Source organism: Silurus meridionalis, chromosome 11, assembly GCF_014805685.1.
Source record: "Silurus meridionalis isolate SWU-2019-XX chromosome 11, ASM1480568v1, whole genome shotgun sequence".
Lineage (NCBI taxonomy): Eukaryota > Metazoa > Chordata > Actinopteri > Siluriformes > Siluridae > Silurus > Silurus meridionalis.
In genome coordinates, this window is record NC_060894.1 from 17877223 (window position 1) to 17901430 (window position 24208).

General features: G+C 38.6%; 1 protein-coding gene across 3 annotated transcripts in view; it reads right to left on the reverse strand.

Moving 5' to 3' along the window:
- The window catches only part of cadm2a (cell adhesion molecule 2a), a 360034-nt gene that overhangs the window by 79723 nt on the left and 256103 nt on the right, over positions 1–24208 (reverse strand). For 2 of the 3 annotated variants that reach the window (XM_046861230.1, XM_046861228.1), the window contains exon 2: positions 19275–19301. The exons of the other annotated variant lie outside the window; for it this stretch is intronic. In XM_046861230.1, the coding sequence (XP_046717186.1) occupies positions 19275–19301 (27 nt within the window). The remainder of the gene's footprint in view (positions 1–19274; positions 19302–24208) is intronic. 3 annotated transcript variants of the gene reach the window in all.

Genomic DNA, 24208 nt, shown 5'->3' on the forward strand with positions numbered 1-24208 from the left:
CGTGGCAACCGTGGCAAGGAAAAACTCCCTTAGATGTAATGAGGAAGAAACCTTGAGAGGAACTAGACTCAAAAGGGGAACCCATACTCATTTGGGTGACATCAAGAGTTTGATCATAAATCTTTCAACAATACAAAACACTGGAGAGTGAAAACTAACATGAACACTGGAGTATACAATTATAAGTAATGTTCTTTCTACAGCCTTATACAGTCTTTATGGTTATAAAACTAGGAGCTCAACTTTTGTGATCATCACAGATCCAGTCAGATCAAAATCAGTTGTTTCTTTTTATTTATGAGCGGATAAAAACTTGGCTGGTCAAGCCACCAATCAGGGTCGAGTGCGGGCTCTGTTTTGAACTTGTTTTGACTGGCGCTTGGTGGTATCTACTTATCAGCAACATACAGTTCTATTAATAGATCGGTGTGCTAAGAGTAACATTCAAGTCTTTTCTCATAAACTGAATTGATTAAGCAAAGAGTCTTGTAACAAAAATGATAATAGGAACATAATAAAAATAATGAATCATAATATTTTAGATACTTAAGTACATTTGAATGAAAATATTTTTGTTCTTTTACAAAAGGTTAAATAGAGCACTTTTACTTTTACTGGAATTATATTTTGCCTACTGTATCTCTAACTTTAACTCAAGTACATGGTTAGTGTACTTCGTCCACCACTGGTGTGAGAGCAACACTGTATCAGTGCAAGGACCTGATGATAGAAAATGTAATGAAACCCAAGCAGATTGATTCATGCACAATGTGAAAACCTTGACTGGGGTACATGAGGAATCCAAACTGGTGTACTTGTTCTACATCTAAGAAGATATGACACAATGTTCCGTAGTGACAAAAGAGCGAAGGGGTTTGGCTTTAGACTTGGTGCATAACAAATTTTATTAGCCTTTGTCTCTTACTGGACACTGGGTGACTGTGTTTGGGGAACCGACAGTCTCCTAAGTGCCCTTGAGCAAGATAGTTTGGCATGGTCTAAATTAGCATAGCATAGAGAAGTAAAAAACTATATATATATATATATATATATATATATATATATATATATATATATAAAATTATAAAATAAAAATCTTGGAAACTGAGACACGAGGAGCTCGCAGTAGGTGCCCATGAAGCGACTAAATAATGATAAAAACAATCCATCAGGGTCAGTCTCTGAGACGCAAGGTGTCACGTTTTAACGAGAGAGTGAGTAAAGCTTTAGCTCCGTTAAGAAATTATTCACAAACTGACATCTTCTGTGGCACCCCAGGGTTGGAGAACCCAATAATAAATGACCTTGCACTGCGGAGGAATGCAGAGAGGAGAGATAATGAAAATGTGTGCATATATAAAGGAGTCCCTGGAGAATAAGTGATAGATGAATAATCCACGCGTATTTATAGTGCGCCAATGACGCGCCTCATACCACAGGGTCAAAGTCTATGCCACAGACGGCGTGTAACAAGCACTCAGGACGGGTAATAGATATCACACTGAGACAATGAGGGGTCCGAGAGGGAGGGGAAAGAGGAAAGGACTGTCATAAAAATGCGCATCAACATCCCTAATGAAAAGCTTATGGCATAAAAAAAAAAAACTTTGACTTTGGGAACATGGTTTTGAGTCTTGCACCTGGAGCCACTATATAAAACACAACAAAGCAGGAAAGGGAAATATTCAGTTTTATGCCAATTTGAAAGATTTTAAATTAAGATTTTTAATAAGAATACATATATATATATATATATATATATATATATATATATATATATATATATATATATATATATATATATATATATATACACATTCAGCAATTTGAGCTACAGGAGCTCGCCTGTTGGATTCGGACCACAAGGGCCAGCCTTAGCTCCCCACGTGCATCAATGAGCCTCGGCCGCCCAAGACCCTGTCGCCGGTTCACCATTGTTCCTTACTTGGACCACTTTTGATTGATTACTGCAGACCGGGAACAGCCCACAATAGTTGCAGTTTTGGAGATGCTTTGATGCACAGTCGTCTAGACGTCACAATCTGGCCCTTGTCAAACTCACTCAAATCCTTACAATTGCCCATTTTTCCTGCTCCTAACACATCAACTTTGAGGATAAAATGTTCACTTGCTGCCTAATAAATCCCACCCACTAACAAGTGCCATGATGAAGAGATAATCAGTGTTATTTATTTACCAGTCATAATGTTATAATGCCATAATATTATCCCTAGTTGGTGTATATACACAGTATATGTATATACAGTATAGATAAGATCTGTAGGTTAAAATTCCACAAGAAAATGTAGCTTTCTATTGACACACACTATATCAGCTATAAGCAGTCATTCTATTTCTTCCTATTTCAACACACAGTGTTTGTCCTGAAGACTCTTCTGTGGAAGAAAACTTGCATGTGCACCTTAGACTTTACACACTGTAAATGTTAAACAAATGTCTCCTGACAGAAAGCTTGGCAATATCCACAAATATACAACATTTAAAATCTATTAAATCCACTTAAATTATTTAGAGAGTCTATGTGATGACTCTTCTGTTACAAAAACGATAATTTATTATGTGCACAAAAATATATACAGTATAAGCTTCACAGCCAGAACTAAAATCACATCACTGTGCTGTTACAGAAAAGTCCTGAAGACCTTCTGATTGATGAGAAATCAGAATTCAGTAGATATGGAAGTGAGCAATGTGGTTGATGAGTTGATGATTCCTGCTCATTGCCTGGTTCAACCTAACAAGCTCATTCCAGTTCTTTCATGTGGGAACAGGGGGCATTTCATGGTCACATGAGGTCATAAATATTGAAACAATTTCTTTCTATTCAAGCACAAATGGTGCAACGATTTGGGGAAATAGGCCATTTTTTGTGGCGCATTTGGTAAAACCCAGTCGTAAAGCTGAAGATCTTTTTCCATTTCTTCAGCAGGCCTGTCTTCTCCTCCACACTGTCACCATGGCAACAAACTTTGACTGTGGTATGCTGGTATTTTGCTTATAGTTACAGTATATCTGGATGCTTCCAAATGAAAGCCAACTGTATCTGTAGTATATCATATCTCTTATTCTTTCAAGGTGTAGGAAATAATAGTACGAAAACAACCACCTCACATTAGGGTTACATTTAGAATTGGTTAACTATCACACAATTAGTATTCAGACACTTAAACAATATATATTTATATATTATTTAATATAAATTTAATATATATGAAATATTTATTTTAGATATTTCTTTAAATGTATAGATCATTTCAATTTGTACAACAAAAAATAGTATTCATGTATTATGAAGTAAAAAAAAACACCAGGCTTTAGACTTTTAGACTTTAGATGTTAAATAAATGTCTCCTGACAGGAAGCTTGGCAATATCAACAAATATACAACATTTTTAATCCACTAAATCCACTTAAAGTATTTAGAGAGTCTATGTGATGACTCTTCTGTTACTACAGAAATGCTAATTTATTACATGCACAAAAATATATACAGTGTAAGCTTTACAGCCAGAACTAAAACAAAAACAACACTGATAGCAAAGAATATTCAGACCCTACAAAACAACATTAATATTTTGCTGCAAAGCTCTGCCTAATGGTAGACGTATTCAGCTTTTTTGCAGTAGCGTGGCTCGAGTATTGCCCCTTCAATTTCCCAAGGTAATGTTGGTTCATCTGATGGATTTACAATTATAAGTCCTTAATTTATTTTCAATTGGATTCAAGCCAGACCAGGCAGATTTTTTATTTCATGGTTTAAACATCCACCTTCTCCCAAGTTTCCATTTCTTGTTTGATTAAATACTCTTTAATCACTACTGTATGTATAGTCTTCCTGAGAAAATACTATATTCTGTTTCCAAACAGATAATACAGATAATACAGTTCTCTCTCCAAACATTATTGGCAAAAAGCTCAATTTTCCAGTTTCGTCATAGGCGTTTAGATTTGTCTAAACGTTTTTTAAGCAGAGGAGACTGGTATAGGAAATAGATGTGCAATCCAATGCTTATCATTGTGGCTGTCAGGTCGTCCTGCAACGGTTTTTAAGTGACTGTTGGCTTGTTTTTACATCATTATTAGTCTAAGAGCATCTTGTACAGTCTTCCACTGCCTTCCATAAACTTTCCACCTGTATATTATCAAAACCAAATGTACTTACTGACAGGGATTTTAAAGCTATTTGGCTCTGTATGTTTTTCCCATTCAAGAGCTGTTTAACGATGTTCTCCCCGAGAACTTTATGTTACAGGTTTAGTTCTGTTTTTGCCGTAATCGCTCTATTGTTTTTGAAACGCTTTTAAGTGTGGCTGATGGGATTTGTGCTCATTCAGCCAGAAGAGCATTAGTGAGATCAGGCGATGTTGGGTAAAAAGGCCTTAGGTACAGTCAGCATTCCAATTCATCCACAAATGTGTGCAGAGAGGTTGAGGTCAGTGCTCTGTGCAAGCCATTTGAGTTCTTTCATTACAAGTTTGACAAACTATTTCTAAATGGACCTTGCTTTGTGCACAGGGGCACTCTCTGGGTCTCTTAAGTTCTAGTATAGGGAAGATTATGATGATAGAGCATGCTTTCCAAGCATGTGTGTGCTTAAAGCTTTGTTGCAAGGATTTGAGGGAAAAAACACATATGGTTGTGATGGTCTTTGAAAGTTGAGTTGAGAGCAAATTGAGGACAAATACTATGTGCAACAAGCCATTTTATAACACCAGACATATACCTGTATAAAATAATATATTTTATTTAGAGGTACAGTGGAACCTCGGAGCTCGCGGCCTCAGCGCTCGGGACCTCGCATGCTCGCGACTTTCATTACGACCGGCGACTCTCATTCAGATCGGCTCGTCTATATATACACTCGAGCGGAGTGCACTCTTAAATATAAAATACTGTACTATATAAAGTGAGTACCTATTACTGTATTTTCTGTACTGTATTGTACTGTATTTTCTGTACTTCTCTACTGCATACTTTACTGTACCTGTACTATTTTTTTTAATTAAGCATTGTAATTGCTGTTAATTTACATAAAGTATTGTTAAAATAGTCTAATAATTAAGTGTTATGGAGCGAATTAGTGTTATTTACTCATTTAAATCGATTTCGTATAGTGTTCTTTGGGTTTTTACTGGGTTGGAAGGGGCGTATCAAAAGGTCGCGAAAATTCGGAACTCGCGACCGGTCTTGGTCCCTAACCCTCGCGAGCTCTGAGGTTCCACTGTATATTGTGAATAGAATATAGAAGTATTGAGACAACTGACTTTTCCAGCCATATGTGTTTCTTCCTCAAGCTTTTACCACAAAGTTGCAAACGTGCAATTATGTAAGTTGTCTTAGTAGCTTTAATGCTGTCTTCAACTGAACTAGGAATCCCAAACCTGTTCCAGCATAACAATGTTCCTGTGCGCAAAGCCAGCTCAATGAAGATATGCTTTATATTGGTTTGGTGTGGAAGATCTTGAGTGGCCTGCTATAGAACTCTATCCTCAACCCTATTAAAACCTTTGAGATGAATTGGAACACTGACTGCACCATAGGCCTCCTCACCTCACCTATATCAATACCTGACATTAAAGGAGACTAAATGTGAAATGGGAAGTTAAAAAATGTTTTGTACGATAAATTGTGTCCACAAACGTTTGTCCATATAGTGTAAATATGCTCAAACTAGAGAGAGTGAATCCATATGCTTTAAACACCTTTTTTTTTTTTTTTTTTTTTTATAATCCTCACAATAAAAAAAGAGCACTTCCAAATGTTAGACACAGTGTGTCATTAAAAATAAACTTGAATTTGTGTTTGTGTGTGTGTGCGTGTGTGTGTGTGTGTGTGTGTGTGTGTAAGTTGGAGTTAGTGGCGGCCATCTTTGAAGGCCATTTGAGTTCTAGCTGGGATCTGACAAAAAGACATGGATGACTGTAATTGATTATAGGCATATGTCGGTAGACTCTTCATTAATCAACTAACTAATAGAAAAGAGAATTCTAGGAATAACTTATAGGCCTAATAGAGTTCAAGTTAGAGAAAAAAGTGCATTGTTATGAGTCTACTTAATGTAAAAGTACTTGCATCAACATTAAGGAAAAACACTTCAGCAAACTCAAAGTGGCTAATTTTGTGATGTTTGCCCTGTGCACTTTTCCTTCAAGAAGAGTGAATAAATGATTTTCAATGACTTGCATAAATTCCAGCCTTCTGGCTCCTGGATTGAAGAATCTGATGGTTGTAAGGAGTGCTGTGTGCCTGTGTGGAAAAATCTTGGCTGTCCTACACTTCCATGTCCATCTCTCATATTTAGAGTCATCCACTGGCTGTTAGAATAGAATACCTTTTATTTGTCACATATACATTAAAGCACAGTGAAATTCTTTCTTCACATATCCCAGCTTGATCAGAAGCTGGGGTCAGAGCACAGGGTCAGCCATGATGCGGCATCCCTGGAGCACAGAGGGTTAAGGGCCTTGTTTAAGAGTGGCAGCTTGGCGATACCACGGCTTGAACTCCTGACCTTCCGATCAATAAACCTGCGCCTTAACCACTGAGCTACCACTCACCCGAATTTGTTGAATTTGCCATTTATTGCTTTTGCTTGAAAAAGAAAAAAAAAAAAAAAAACGAAGCTAATGAACCATGCAGCCACAAGTAAGAGCCATTTTCACCTATGTTGACACCGATGCCGGGCTTGACTTAATGAGCCTTATACTGAAGAGTGGCGGCAAGTCCCTCTAAAGAGGATGTGTCATTTTTAGCGCTGATTAAACTCTTCCACAGAAACAGTGGAAGTTAAAAATGGAAGAAGAAAAAGGAGAAAAAGTGAGGCAGAGATGTATCTATGTTAGTCTAGGTAGGGAACATGCATTATTCATAAGGGTTTTTGCGTGAAGCATTGCCTGCCAGCAAGTGTCTCTTCCTTCTTCCGTTACTCCTACCCTTTCTCTCCCTATTTTTCCCTCCCACCCTGTTACTCTCTCTCCCCCCCGCTACTACTTTCCACTCATAACTCTATTCCACATATTGTACTCTCGCTCTCTTTCACTCTCTCAGTCTCTGTCTCTCTCATTACTGGTGGAAAGACTTCCAAACTGTGCAAAGCTGTCATCAAGGGTAACTCTGAAGAAACTAAAATAAATGACAAATATTTTTGGTCAATATTTGAGATTTTCTAGCTTTTCTAGCTTTACTTTTCCTCTAAATTTAAGGGAATAGCAAAAAAGTAAGAAGTAAAAAAAAAATAAAAATCTCTAGTCTAGGTGTAGGTGCATTTAAACATTTGGTTGGTACAACATTCAGCATGCACCATCTGGGAGAAGACGTTGTTATTGTTGCCACGAAAGAAGCACCTTCATAACCTTTAGCTTTTTTCGATATGCATAAATACTGATGCAACTTTTAAACTTAAGTCTCGAGTTCGAGAATGCAAGTGTTCAGGTCAGCCGTGACGACGAGAGAAAACCTCATTATTGCTCTTTACTTTGTGTTCCTAGACATCCTCGTTTAAATGCCTTGAATGGACCACTGATCTCGACTTGCTCTGGCAATGCCCAGAGCAATCAGTGCAGGGCACGGCTGTTGTAATGAAGTCGAATTTTTACTCTGCTATTGCCTTGAGCTGCTGCAGAAAAGCAATTAAACATCACAGCGACTTACTCAAGAGATGGAATAATGGACTGATGAACATCGGGGCATTAAGGTTACGCTTTGTGGTCTGGGTATGATCGTGGGCTTAATATGCCACATTAGGCTTACTATTCTAATTTGCCTGTGCCTATTATTGTGACATTGTTCAAAAGCACAGAATCAAAGCTCAGACCTGGACACCTTTTCCCCACTCCTCCTGGGAATGGACTAAAAGCATAGGTTAAAGCCCAAGTCTTCTATATGCTGGAGAAAATGGAGGGCCTTTTTAGTATTATCTGGGTGACCGACATTCTATTTTCTCTCTACATGTGCACATATATGGTGTGTTTGAAGAGTGTTGGGAGAATTTGCATGAGTTTTGTCGCCCTTCTGTCCCTGCTGCGCTGCTGCTCCTGGGAGATTCGGCGCATTGTGGTGATTTGATTAGAACTGGCATATTCCAGTGTTTGCTTAATTGAGCAGTGAAGTAAGTTCTTCCGCCCTTCCCTCTAGCCAGGCCTGGCTGATTGAGAGGTGCCTCCCTAGGGATCGGTGCTGTCTGAGGTGGGCCACAACCCCTCTATACCGGTGTCTCTCTTGCCCACTCTGTCAATCAGCTAATTTCTGTTCCCTATCTCACCCTCTCACTATCTCATGCCTTCTGTCTCTCAGGTCCATGTGTAAAATTAGCTCCCTTCTTGACTGTCCCACAGTGGGAGAGAGAGACAGAGAAAGGCAGGGCAGAACTGTTGAAAGAAAAAAGGTTAAAAATGAGAGAAGGAGCAAAGAAGGAAGAACAAACTTTTTTTTTAGTTCCACTAATGCATATGTATACACCTTAATATGGTGTAGGAACCATTCCCACTATTCACCTTCCCAGTCTGGCTCAAAGCTTTGATTACTGGGATAAATGACAGATAAGAAACTAATTTATCTGTTATACCAATTGGCCCACATGCTAGAGTACAAATGATATTGATAGAGATAAGGCTGAACGATGCTGGAGTATTCCTTCAAGAAGCTGCAAAACATGGGCTGTGCATGTGCTTGTGTGTATGTGTCTGTGCTCGAGTGAGAGCGAGAAAGATTGCTGCCAGCCTCCACCTTAAATCCTGGATACTGCCGTAACCTTTCAGAGGGGAGCCTGAACAAGCTGACCTTTAGCAGAACTCTGTAGCTTTGCCCTGCCTCTGCAAGACCCTGCAGACTGCCTGGGGGAAGACAAGCCTCTAACCTTTAGCCTGGTTACACGCATGCATGTACACATACAGACACACACACACTTCCATAAAAATAAACGATAGAAGGTAAGAAAAGGTCATCTTGAGAATCGCCATGGTTTATTATCTGAGATCTGCTAATATGAAGGAAGTGAGGTAAATAATGTTACACGCGGTACATAGAGGAAGATGGCATTTTCCTGTCATGCAGGAACCGAAGTGATAACAACAAGCCCCAGTGCATTTTCAGCCATATGTGAGTCAAAGGAGCTACAGGAAATATTAATTTAAATCTCGCTCTGCATCTTTATCCCCTAGATTAGCCAGGTCGGCCCACGCAGGGGAAGTTATTGCAGACTTGAGACCCAACAGACAGGGACATGGCCTTGGGTGTGCTTGGGCCAATGCTGCCAACTCTGTCCTGTGTGTAGCCAGATGTTTAGAGCTGTATGCCAAGGCCTAGAGAGGAAAAAACAGATGGCATTTGGGTGATCTATCCCATCTACCCCCTTCCAGTTTCAACAAACAAGGCTCCAGACAATTATGCATGCTTCTGACCCAGAGCGTTTATTTAAGACGTCAGTGAAAAAAGCTGCAATTGGAATGGTGTGCGCTTAATAACTTTCTTCCTCGTCGCTGCGAGATGCTCTGAGGCGCAGTGAAACACCTTTCTCCGGTTTGGAGGAGGCGGGCAGGGGGTAGCTGTGGGATGGAAGCTTACCTGTCCTTGATCATTTCCTTCCCCAGCAGAGACAGGCTTTTCTTGCGATCGATGGGGTGGTTAATGAGGACGGCGGGGCTCTCTGTGGTGAGAGGAATCGGGTTGCTTGTTATGCGGACTGAAACAGAGCCACGCTCATGTTTTATATAAGACCTGAATTATTACAGCCCAAAAAGCTTCTCTATTTCTATCTTATTTTGGAATAAGAAAAGTCTCAGTTTAAAGCTCCAGTCAGGTATCTCTGCAGGTGGCGGTCTAGATTTTTGATTCGGCGATGACAACAAAAACAACTAAATCACAATTTAAAAGTATGAAATGGTTGTTAACTATACACACTTTTTTTCTTTTAGTCTGCATTACTACTGTGATGTTTTAATACTGTGTATAATTAGATGCATGGAGCTCACATGTATGCACTTAAAGTGTGACATGATCTCAGTTTATGTACCGTATTTTTCGGACTATAAGCTGCTACTTTTTTCCCACGTTTTGAACCCCGTGGCTTAAACAAAAAAGTGGCTAATTTATAAATTTTTCCTGGGTTTTTCCTGGTTTCACAAAATTCAAGCCAAAAAACCGAACCGATGAAATTTCCGAACGGAAACGAAAAAACGCACCTCACCTGTGTTCTGAGCTGCACGGCATCGGGAGAAAAAACTTCCATCGGGTGATTTTTAAACGCACAACGATGCCAAAAGATAAACTCCCGAGAGAAATAGTTGTGAAAGGAAGGAGGAAGACAGTGAACAATGACTTTCTTGGTCGGCTACTGTTTAGATACAAGCCGTTGTAACGCGTTGAGTCAGGGTGAAGGGATAGCTCGCTTCTGGCAGGCTATTCCCAAAATACCGCTATGCTCCTAAAGGAAGCGCAACATATTTTACCCGTTACACCGTGTGTAACGTGTCTTTCGTTAAAGCCTGTGTAAAGTACATTAGTGTAGACAGGTGTACATGGCTTATAGACAGGTGCGGCTTATTTATGTTAAAAATTTAAATATTTGTAAAATTCAGCAAATCGTGAATTTACTTAAGTGCCTTTTTTAACTTCTAAAGCTAATCTCTGATTAGATACAAATGTAGGCTGATTTCAGATCCACACCAGGAACTGATGTTGTTCAAGGGGCTGAACACTTGAACACAAAGCACTGTAAATGCAAAACAAACCCATTTTTTTTTCACCAGGGCTTGATAAATGAGTGTGGAGATAACATTCACTCAGCTAATTATCGATGTACACTTGATCTGAGCATTTTTTATTACAGATACCTAATTGCTAACATCTGCAGCATTGTTGCCTAATTAAGAGTTTTTTCTTTCCCCCAGAATGCCCCAGTGCAAAGGGGGAACTAGCAAACACGGAAATGGGGCTGATTTTCCAGGGTTCATTTTGGGAATAAATGTAATTACACACAGGGGGGAAAAAAAGGGACGCGCCACTTCCAGACAGAGGCAGGGCCCCCACTTTCTAAGAAAACACTATAATTTTTGATTCCGAGAAATCAAATTAATTTTCAAACAACAAAATGACCTGGCATCAGCACTTCCAGTCTCATTTACACAATTAGTGCGGTGCACAGCTGTTCCTGCCACTGTAAACAAAGCAACAACATGGAGCAGTTTCTTCAGTGTAGTGAGACTGGATATCGTTTCATTAAATCGGAAGACCATGGGAAAGTGTGATAAAGCTGAAACAAGCTGAACTTAAACACTAATAGCCTGCACACACACACACACACACACACACACACACACACACACACACACACACACACACACACAATTGTGTATGCGCAACTACACACCCGCTCATGCACCCAGATAAACTAGTCATCCCTCTCTTGCTTGTTCATTGAATGACTATATATTTTTCACACTCAGACTGCGCACAGGTGGTTATGATTACTTTAGTACCAACTGCAGCTCACACATTCAGCCCACTTTGCATCTAACAGCCGGTCGTTTCAGGTCTAAAACGCAGGTGGTATATTTTTTGCTTGCGCCGAAACAAATACTTCTATGTGTTAACCTGCTGGGAAGGGAACCCAAGTGCATATAAAAGCCTTTTCACTGTCATCCATAATGGATTTCTGAAACCGGTGACGTTGGTTGGAGGCCTCACAGTGTGACAGATGGTGAACAAAAACTATACAAACAGAGGATAAGCCACACAGGACGAACATGTAGCTACAGATACACAGATAATTATTAACACAAGCAAAGTGCAAGGGTTGCTCAGTAACACTATTTGCAAGTCTTTGCAAGGACTGATAAAAGGTTCTGGGTTATTTATATTTTGTCAGGAATGATGAAAGTATTAATTGATTAGAATGACATTGTGGTAATCTGCAGTGGATGAGAAACATAATATTTTGACAATAGTATACATACTGTAGTATGTCTATTAGCGATGGTATGATTCACCAATAAAAGTTATTGTGAGTCATATCAACCTGAAGCATCGATTTTAAAAAGTGTGCATCGGATACAAGTTGGCATTTGTATCCCGATGCATCTATTTGAACATATTTGCATCGGTAAAAACTCAATTATTTATACATAATCATTAGTAGATGCGCTATTCTGTTATTATTTAGAAAGTGACCAATAATTTGGGACCAATATTTTATTTGTAGTTGGTTTTCTTCTCTCTAAACTGTTTCTCGAGCGCGTTCTCGCAGCACCACTGCTGCTACGTGAATATGACTTGGAGACCGAGGCGTGTCCTCAGAGTCACATAGAATACAGATTAACATGGCAGAGGCAGAGCTGCACCCTCCTGCAGACATCACAGGAAAAGAACGTCTGGGTTTATTTATTTATTTATTTATTTATTTATTTATTTATGTAAATTGATTTGGATAGAAAATGTGATTCGCTGTCTGTCTGAACCATAGAAATAAACGTGGACTAACTGTACCATGCTGAATTGCAAAGCATCAGATTTTTTCAATTGTATCATATTGCATTGAATCACATTGTGTTAAATCTAATTGTTGATTGGATTCATATGTATCTTTGATGTATCATATCTTTGGCTATGCATAGGTCAAGGTCAAGAGTCTTTTATTGTCATTTCTACTATACACAGTGGTACACAGTACACAGTAAAAACGAGACAACGTTCCTCCAGAACCCTGGTGCTACACTAAACAACATAGAGCTACAACACACAACACAAAGCTACATAAAGTGCATCGAGTGCAAACAGTACAGCCGAAAAACAGTACAGACAGACAGTACAAACAGACAGACAACAGTACAGACAAACAGACAACACAAGACAATACACATACCACAATATAGAGGTGCGAATCGCATCGGTCTCAGCTATGGAGATGCACATCCCTAATGTATATTAGTATTAACGATTTAAAAAAAAGCACTGATGTCTCCTCCAGGGTGTATTTAGGGTGTAATCTCACACACTGTGGGATTGGATTTGGATCCATCATTACCCTGACCAAGATAAAGCACTTACTGAAGATAAATGAATGAATTACTGACTAAATGAATGAAAGTTTATTAAAAAAGTATAAGTGGAATCTACACGTGTTATTACATGTACTCTTTGCCAGGCTCTCAAGTGCTAAAAGAGAATTTGTTCACCCTATCGTTGCAGGATAGCAATTTTGTATCTTGAAAATGCAATAACTGTGTGTAACTAGAGGCTAGAGAGCAGAATTGGTCGTGATATTGACTGGAAGAAATATCATACTCTATCCCTGTCACAGCGATCTTCACTAATCAGGCATCTTGCATACAGAAGAGGGCAGATAGCGTTGATCGGGATATTGTAAACGGAGCTCCTGAGGTACCAGCAACCAAAATTCCTATCCCTTTTCTCTCCTCGGATCTGCCTGCTTCGTCCTGGTGCCCTGCCTCTGAATGGGGTTCTCTTCGATTGGAGGCCATTATGTGCAGTTCGGGAAATTTAAGAATCAATGGCCTGGGGATCCATGAAATTACACACAGTAGTTTTGAAGATCTATTTGGACTGTAGTTAATGTCAACAGTTTCTACAATGGTTCAGGACCACAGGTTGCATTTAATCAGCTATCACTGCACACCTCAACAACGATGAGCTGTAACGAATGGACATTCGGTGACACCAAGATGAGAATGGGTTCCCATTTGAGTCTGGCTGATCTAAAGGTTTCTTCCTAATGCTATTTCAGGGAGTTTTTCCTTGCCATAGTTGCCACTGGCTCACTTATTACTCATGACATAATTACAATTATAAATGACAAACTTATACATTCTTTTATAATTGCTTTATCTCTGTAAAGATGCTTTGAGACAATGTTCATTGTTAAAAACGCAATACAAAACAAAATATAATGATAAGGGATTTTTTTTTTTTTTTTGAAAGAGGCAGGCAGACAAATCCAGACGAGTTCAGCGAAGATGGGCTAATCGAAATACACAAAGCAGGAAACAAGGTGAGATCGAGAAGCGAACAAAACTAAGCGGCTCGCTGAAGAGCCGAGTACACACAGAACATGACTTTGCCCGGCGCTAAGATCCCTCGTGTGTTGAAATATACAAACTAATCAAAGGTAAATTGAAAACAGGTGCAAGCAATAACGACACATGAAGGACACAATCAATGACAATACAGGCACAGATAGAACACAAATCAACAAAAACACATTTGGAGCGTGTGTAAGTGAGTGAGTGTGGGAACTCAAACACTCAATCTAACTAAGAACAAACCAGTGTTCTGTTTTTTTCTTTTTGTTTTAACGACCCGAGCAAACTTTTCTCTGTAAATATTTAATACTAAGGCTCTCAGGGTCCTGGTGACTCAGTGTTTAACAATGTGGCAAACAATAGCAATGAAATGATATAACAGCAGTGTGAAGGACACGACACCGTATTAAAGAAGACGAGAGTAGGAGTCATAAAACGAGGGTTTAGTTTTACCACAAGACCTAATAAAATAAAAGTCAGAAGTAAAATCCTGATTCGTTCTCCCGGACACTGAAGCAAAAGCTACTATACAAAACAAGCAGCTTTGCCTTGGCTACATTGTTCCCTAATAAAAAAGCGAAGCTACTTTTTACACACATGCAGTATTTCAGGTGACATTTTGTTTACAAGTTGATGTTCGGAAAAAAAGCTTGTGCCATGGGCCATACGATTGCCAAAACCCAGAGACTCGAGACCAGGTGCAAAAGCTCTTCAAAACAAACAAATGAGTTTGCTACGACGTCTGCCAAACGTGGATCGCACACCTCCATTTGGATCAATATAAATATGAGCACATGATGCCAATACCTCTATTAGATTGCAAATAAGATGAGGGGACGTCTCTTTGGCTCAGTCATCTACAATACACCTCCTTTTCCATTACTAAAGCCATGGATTTCCTATATCGTTATAAGAGATGCATTGCACTAGACATGGATTACCGTCTGAGATGAACCTGGATGCAGTTTGTTCGAACAGATGAGAACACCCTCAATCGCAATAGAGTTTAGACCGCGAAAACAACCAATCCGAGAGTGTCTGAGCTCTCAGATCAGTTCCAAGAGAACTCTAGCGTGGGTTGATTGCAGGCAAGTGACTTGATTCGAAATCAACCCAACTCCAGGAAGTGAAGTGAACCAAACATGCCATATATTATTTTGGAGATGAAAGCCGCTAAACCGAGCCGTGAGGCACATACCGAGTCGAAACCCTCACGCAGAAATGTCATGTGTTCTAGATATTTGGATCGAAGAACAAAAAAAGTGAAACAATATGCTGGATGAATGCACAAAATGTTTTCAACTATCTCTTGTGTTCCGCAAGATGTTTTCTATAAGGCTAAGATTTGCTTGTTTTTTGCTGTCAAATATTTTTTCAAAGGATTTATATCTAAGACCAGGTAGCAAAAAAAAAAAAAAAGTTTAAACATTATAAACCCAGCACAGCACAGTATTTTAATCACATTTTGCTTTGATTCATGCATGACAAATGAACAAATAGGAGCCCATAGAGGTCTATTTGAACAAAAATAAAAGCTAATCAGACATGGCATTGCTCCACTTTGTGCTTTTGTCATCACCATTACAAAAGCTATGGCTATTACCAATGCAGTCATTTTAAAAAAGAAAGTCAGGGTAACCTTTTCAAAACAAGACTGCACAAGCCTAGCTTTGCCAGAAAGCCATCACCTGTGCAGCATTTTATCATGCAAATGGCAACAGCATGAAAACCCTGACCGGATGTTAGAACCGTTTAATATGGCTGAAGAACCTGCCTCAGAGCCTGAAGGAATTCTGCTTTGATTATTGCTTACTTTGTGTATCTTTTTTCTCGTGTGTATGTGCATTTTATAAAAAGAGGTGCATGTATAACTGTATAATGGACTACTGTGTGTCCTGCTGTAGAACAGTGAAATCTGTTCTGAATATTGTACACTATAAGCATCATAAGCAGTACAAAGGTTTTTTTAAAGGCAAATACATTTTGACATATCAAATGTGTTCAGATGTTATAATACATCGCTCACTGTTAAAGAACTGTAGTGTGTATTAACGTACTGTCTTCATTAAAGGTCAATAAATTTTGGTGATTAATTGGCATCAATAGTTGATTGCTCAGACTAACGGCTATTTTCAAAAATCCATACCGATAGTTTTTCCGGCTTGCATCTGTTGCTGTCATTAAAAGAGTGGCCTCTAGGGGTGAATCCCTGATGCCACATGCTGTTTCTTTTTACACGGGAGACTGCGCGCTGCAAGGGGAGCGCTATAATATATTTATTATTATTTTGAATTTGTTAATTACATAATTATAATTAATATATTTAGTACTGTATTTTTTTTTGCTAAGTTCAGTATATGGAGTAAAATGTTTGTTAGTTTGTTGCCAGTATCCATTTTAAAATCAGTTGATTAATCGGTTATCGACAAGTACGATCCCACCTAGCTATCGGTAAAATTCACTACCGGTCGACCTCTAAACTTAATGCTGATGGTCATGGCTTGGACATGTCAGCTAAATTGTTCAAATGAGGTCAGTTAAGAGAATCTCAATGTAAAGTATTCCCACTATATTGAACGTAGTTTTAAATGTCTATTTATATGCATAGCTTTTATTTTCAGTCCACGAAACGCCAAAAACAAGCAGTTTCAGGACCCTTTTAATATTGCACGTTATAACTCTATAACAGATGGGTATCGTGTGACATTTCTTGCCATGTATGACTAATTGGAGAAGAACGAATGAGAAGGTGAGCACCTTAAGAAGTTGCTCTGCAGCTCTTCCTGAGCTTAGCACTTGGAAAAAGTAACCTTAACTAGAAAAAAAACAAAAAAAACAGCTGACATTAATAACGAGTGAGTTTTTGGTTGACATGTGGCACGGCGGCACAGTGAGTAAGCACAGAAACCTCACAGCTCTGTGCACTTTGGTGAAATTCACCATCCTCCTCCACATTCAGAACTTTTTTCCTGTTTCGCATTGGGGCCACTGAGGGGTTTGACAGGCGTATTTCTTACCACTCGGTTTTCAAGGAGATGACGGTTACTCCTTCCTTTATGAAAGTATCCGTGTGGGATTGCTCTGAGTTCTCCAGTTTCCTCCTACCTCTCAAAAACATGCTTCAACTCGAAAGTGCTGCTAATGTGAACTAGTATGTTCATGTGTGTCTTCATACTTAATTCCCACCTTTACACCAAGTGTTCCAAACATATGCTCTTATTAACCCCATGACCCTGACTAGGAAAAACCAAACAGTAAAAAAATACAAAAATAAATGAATGTATGGATGAATGAATGCTTGACATGCCACATCACCACTACATACGACTACAACCCTATATGGATCAGATTACTCTGTAATACATGTTTTTTTTCTATGTCTTGGCAGCAATAATATTACCACAGGAGCAATGAGTTTCTAGTAGATTTATTTTCTATGAACCCGGATACATCATGAGATAATAAAACCACTCTCCATTTACAACATGGCATTCAAGCAATTTGGAATAAAATAAATTATGTAGTATATGAGAAGGATGCATTTTTCCTTTCATGACTCAGGAAGTGTTCAATAAATGAGGGAGGGTCACTGATACACATACACAAGACTGACTATAGCCTGTAACAGCAATTGAACTATTTTCTTTCCAACAGGAGGCAACATCTGCATAGTAAATCATGAACAAGACTAAATCGATCAAATCAGGAGAAAAACAGTGTGTACAAAACTGACCCTTGGAGTTGTAAAGTCACCAAAGAGCACCTGTAAACTAGGAAATCACTCCAAGACTCAAATTCAAATTTAATCCAGTATGGCAAGGGCTTATTATACACCGATCAGGCATAACTTCATGCAGACCGGGAACAGAGTTGTAGTTCTGGAGTTGCTCTGACCCAGTCGTCTATCCATCACAATTTGGCCCATTTTTCCTGCTCCTACAACGTCAACATTGAGGACAAAATGTTTACTTGCTGCCTGATATATCTCATCTTCTAACAGGTGCCATGATGAAGAGAGTGAGAGCATACCATGAATAGATCAATTCCAATCTTTATATGGAAACTTTATTTGGAAACTTTGCACATCTGTTAAACTAATGCAAATGTTTAATCAGCCATTCATGTGGCTGCATAACGGTTCATGCAATCATGCCCAAAAGTCTCTACAATTTACACAGAATGGTGTAAAACAAAAAACATCCAGTAAAAACAGTATTTTTGACAACGTTTGGTTGGTGGTGACAGAATTATTTCACATAAAGATGGTTTATTTTAATATGTCATGACAACTGACTTGAAAGCTCAATATATTACCAATATACACTGATCAGGCAGAACATTATGACATTATAACATAAAGACCGGCAGAATGCATAACACTGATTATTAATGGCCCACATCACCAGAATGCATCACACTCTTTACTGTTGGTTATAATATTAGGTTATAAGAATATTGTGTGTCACGTTTCATGTTTTCTTTATAGATAGAAAATCCATCAGAGAACTGGTATGTTTGGATACATGAAAATATTCTTATCACTTGCACCCACTCGTCTGCATCACAGGTCTGAGTTATTAACAGAAAGTATCACTTTTTTGCATTTTCAGTGAGATCTTTTTATTACTTGGCATTGCCTTTCTTTTTTTCTTCCAATTTTTTTTTTTTATATTCACCATCTTGCTCCACATTCAGAAACTTTTCCTGTTCTGCAGTGGGACCACTGAGGGGTTTGACAGGTGTACTTCTCACCACTAGGTTTAAAAAAAAAAAAAGATGACAGCTACTCCTTTGTTCATGTAACAAAGGAAAGCTAAGATGATGAAGCGACCTGGCAGCAAATAAACAAATCTGGAAATGATATAAAACCAAGATTCACATTGCGGTAAATGATAACGCCGTGAATACAGTCAGCTCTTGAATGTACTGCTTTTGCCAAAAAGTGAAGCTTGGAGGTGCTAAGTAGTGTAAGGTACAACGCAGAGTGGAAGTGATGATGAACAGAAAGAAAAGCAGAGAAGGAGAGGGATGACAAACAGAATGGATAGCTGCAAGGAACTTTTGGTAGTGAATTGCACTCGTCTCGCTGGTCTCTGTGGGAGGAGAAGGCAGCGTCTGGCAGGCTTGTAGAAAAGATAAGCGAGTTATCGCTACACAGTTTATTGGGAACGGTGTCCCCCCATTAATCAAGGAGCTGGAAAGATGGAGCATTCCACTCACCTTTCACTTTGTTTTTCGTTGCCGCCGCTGGAAAAGCAGAGCACAAACATTGGGGAGGGAGGGGAGGGTGAGAATGGGTGAGGGAAAAAAAATGGAAGGAAGAGAAAAGAGGAGAAAACAATTGGTTAGAGTAAGCTACACTCAAACACCAGCCATCTAACATACTATGCATTGTTTTCCAAAAAACTGATTATCTATCTATCTATCTATCTATCTATCTATCTATCTATCTATCTATCTATCTATCTATCTATCTATCTATCTATCTATCCATCTATCCATCCATCCATCCATCCATCCATCCATCCATCCATCCATCCATCCATCCATCTATTTATCCATTATATATATATTTCCCAGCTTTGCCCTCATTCACATTTATTGTCGTGACTGCATATGATTTTATTTGATTGAAGTCTGCCAGTGAAAAAACCGAAACACATTCGTATTCTATGTAAACAACAAAAAAAACCACCAGATCAGCTGTTCCACTGCTTAAACAGTTTTCTGCGTAGCTTGGTCACTGTGAGATGTTTTTTTGGCGGCTGTACGGGATACGAGTTGCAGTGTCAGATTGCCTTTGTGGAAAAGGGCGTGACAGCGCAGGCAAACAGCAATGCTCAGCTGTGCTATTAGCTCCTGATTGACTATTGATCACAAACAACACTCCGCTTGAGCTGCCCCAATTAGAGATGCGCTGCATGTCTTTGATGGCTTCATGGGAAAACATGGCTGAGTAAACATTAACATAATTATGCCATTTGATCTTTTGATTTGTTTGCCTGGCTTTTTTTTTTTTTTTTTTTTTTCCCGTAGCCCAGACTTCCAAACCGTCCACAATGTCAGTATGAAGACGATGCAAATTGTCATTCACGAGTTGCTCCACGAACAGCGGACCAAACACAAAAGCACCGGTAAATCATTACAAATGGGGAAATGGTGCCTTTTAACAATTGTACGTCTTTTCGTAGTAGAAATGTATTTTATATTAAGATCGACTTCATCTTATTCATCAGGCTCTTTAAGATCTATTCTCGTTTTGGTTAAACATAGCTAGAGAGAATAAACACACTAGGCAGGCAAAAGCCTGCAAAGTCAAAAGGACACAAACACAATGGGCTATATTAGCAACCTAATTAAAAAAAAAATAGAAAGAATATATTTACTCAGCCTAGTCAGTTCCCAAACTTGGACTATAAAGTATCAATAGTGGACAGCAACAAAGTAATTGATATTGAAAACCATTTTGGGCTGAATTTTAATAGATGTCAATTAGTGTTTGACTCATTAATATCATTCTATTAATAGATTGCCGTGCTGAGAGTAACATTAGAGTCATAAACTGTGCTGATTAAGCAAAGAGTCTTGATACAAAAATGATAATAGGAACATTTATAGAAATAATAAATCATAGCACTTTGGGTAATTAATCTAAATACTTTTGTACTTTTACTCACATGAAAGTTTAAAAGGAGCACTTTTACTTTTCCTGGAGTAATATTTCGTCTCGTGTATCTCTACTTTAACTACTTCAAGTACATGGTTTGTGGACTTCGTCCACCACTGTGAAGATCATTTACTTGCTCTTCCTTTAAAATATATCAGTATTAATTGTAATTGTACATTTCCTTATTGTACTTGTATGTCATCATCTCACACAGAGTTTTTAATCGCTGACATGTGAACACACACACGGACACACGTGTTTAAATGAAATTCTTCTCACCATGTGGACTGGCACCCTGGATGAATACCAATAGAGCTACCAATTTTGTAAACCACAGTGCGTGAAGAATCTTAGTCAGTACCACACAAAGAGTCCTGCTAATCATTTTCCCATTCTGCTTTGCAGAAAACAAAAACGATGTAAATACACACTCCTTTAAGCTTAAAACTGATAAAGTAGAACAGTACAATAGTATACTGTATATGATGTATTTATTTACTTACTTTAGTCTTTAGCTTTGTGTTCTGTTATGTAGCTCTATGATGTGTGAAGTGCAGTAGCTCTATGTTGTCTTATGTAGCACCAGGGCTCTGGAGAAACATCTCATTTCACTGTGTACTGTGTCAGATATATATGGTTTAAATAACAATAAAAGCTTTTTGACTTGACTTATAGTGTTGCTTTAGCTTATTAATTAACATGCTACAGTTTTTTGAATGTTAGCAAGGTCGTTCTATCCGCCTAATATGCTGTAAATAAGAAAGACTGTACTGTACGTGTCAGAAAAGATCCCCCCCACATGGAGTGCGTTGAACCGGACTTTATGATACGCATGCCAGCTTGAAGCGCTAACTTTATCAAAGGGGTTAAAATCTTCCTTGAACAAGACAGGGCTTGGGCTGTCTGTGCCGAGAAAGACCCCTTTTTGAGTCAGGAATTGCGCTAATATCTTTAAATTAACGGTGAGTTCCTTCAGTTTTTGCATGAATAAATAAAAGTAAATGAAATGAAAGGAGAAAAAAAACAAGAGCAAACTATAGCTGGAGAATGAAGCAAAAAGTAAAACAGAATACAATCAAGTCTTCAAATCCATTGACACTCTGTCTGATTAAAGATGTGAGTCAGTCAGTCTATATGTCCGACCTGCTCCTTCTCACTTGCTAACCAGCTGCTGGAAAAGGCACGTAGCAGCTATAAAACAAGCGCTGCATTTAGCTAATCAGTACAGACCAGGATCTGATATGAGAATGGGTACTTATGAGAAGAACTTTATGGCTTAACCTTTCGTGACTGGCGTAAGCTGTAACCTAATCTTGGCAGTTATTTTGTGTCTCTACTTTTGTCTGCAAAGTATTAAAAAGTTTTGAGGCAGCATTACGTCTCCAACCCCGATATTCACCTGCCCACAAACCAGTTTTCATGCAGTCATCAGATTATTTTAGTGACTTAATACTATTTACTGAATCGTGCTCTACATACACAAACCTTGACTATAGTTCCAGTAATTTAAATGTGTATATATATATATATATATATATATATATATATATATATATATATATATATATATATATATTTATGATTTTTGTTCGGCTTCTTCCATCAGGGGTCGCCACAGAGGATCATCCGCATGTTTGATTTGGCACATGCTTTTACGCTGGATGCCCTTCCTAACGCAACCCTCCCCATTTATCTGGGCTTGGGACCGGCACTAAGAGTGGCTGGGGTTGGTTCCCTGACCGGGGATTCAACCCGGGCCGCAGCGGTGAGAGCGCCACATCCTAACCACTAGACCACCCGGGACCCTATACAGTATATATATAATATTTAAAGTGACTCGTTTTTTCTCAGTCACATTAAAGACTCATTCAAAATGAACGAATAGTTCATTTACACACAGAGCAGTCACAGTGTTTACATTAAATGGTGATCTCAGTAAGGTTTGATGTAGTGTAGTTTGATGCATTTTCCCATGAGATCTTTGATTAACTGAGGCTCTTGACCTGTATCTGTGTGATGTTATGCATTGTGCTGCTGCCATGACTGGCTGTTTTGGCAGTGGCGAACTGTAGCAAAGAATTTTCACCTCCTTACATACCCCCCCCCCCCCCCCCCACCCCCCAGTTTAAGTGAATAAGTAAATTATGTTCCATGATAACCTGTCGCAACACCAGTCATAACTCCACAGCGCCTACTCTCATTGTGTGCATTGAACAATGCAGACTCTTTCCTTAAGAAGGTATGATGCGGAGAATGGGACATTGCATTGAAAAAATGACTCGAATATAGTTCTCATAGCTCAGTACTTTTACACCATTCTGTAAAGCTTATTTAAAACAATGTCCATTGTGAAAAGCGCTATAGAATTGAGCTGAATTAATAATGCAGCAGGGTTTTCGTACTAAAGTACAGAAACTGGTCACTGGATAATGGCTTGAATGAGCAGGTCTTTAGGTGTTCCTATTAAAGTGGCCGGTTAGTGTATATACACCGGGAGTAAATGCTGTTCAGTTGAACATGCAACAGCATTCAAATACAACTTCACTTATTTATGAATATCATGTGACAGCAAAATGAAAGCCCTTAAATTAAAACAAAGCAAAACAAAAAAAATAATGTATATAATTTATCATCTATTATGGAGCACATTGTAAAGCTTCTTTGACTTGTGCTCTTGATCTACCTACTTATAATAGATTAATGTTACATTTATGGCACTTGGGAGATGCTTTTTTTCAGAGCAACTTTTTAACAATTAACAATTGGTGGTATAGTGGTTAGGATGCGGCGCTCTCACCGCTGCGGCCCGAGTTCGATCCCCGGTCAGAGAACCAACCCCAGCCACTCTTAGTGCCAGTCCCAAGCCCAGATAAATGGGGAGGGTTGCGTTAGTAGGGGCATCCAGCTTAAAAACTAATTAAATCAAACATGCGGATGGTCCGCTGTGGCGACGCCTAACGGGAGAAGCCGAAAGAAAGTTTAACAATTATATTAATTATACAACTGAGCAGTTGAGGGTTAAGGGCCTTGTTTAAGGCCTCAGCAGTGGCAACTTGGTGGATAATAATAATAAAAAGAAATACAATATTAACATCTATATAACAATAGTTTATAATAATATATGATAAAATCTATTATTATTAATATTATTATTGAGAGTTGTCATTAGTTTTGGTTTAAACCTTTTTGCTATAAGCTATAAATTATAATTCTGCATTGATTTAAATTATAAATGATTTATATATTAATGTAATATAAATGCATTATGTATTTAACATGCAAATAAAAGTATTAACACACATTTCTCTAAAATCCTACTGTACATCATCATTCACCAGGCTTAGGTTAAATATCGGCCCTCTATAATACAGGCTGTGGAGCAGGTAAAGGAAACAGAGAAAAAATAAAATGACAGTTAGAAGAGAAAGCAAGCTGAAGGAGGACTGATGAGAGAGGAAGCTCATTTGAGACGCGAGGCCGATGATAG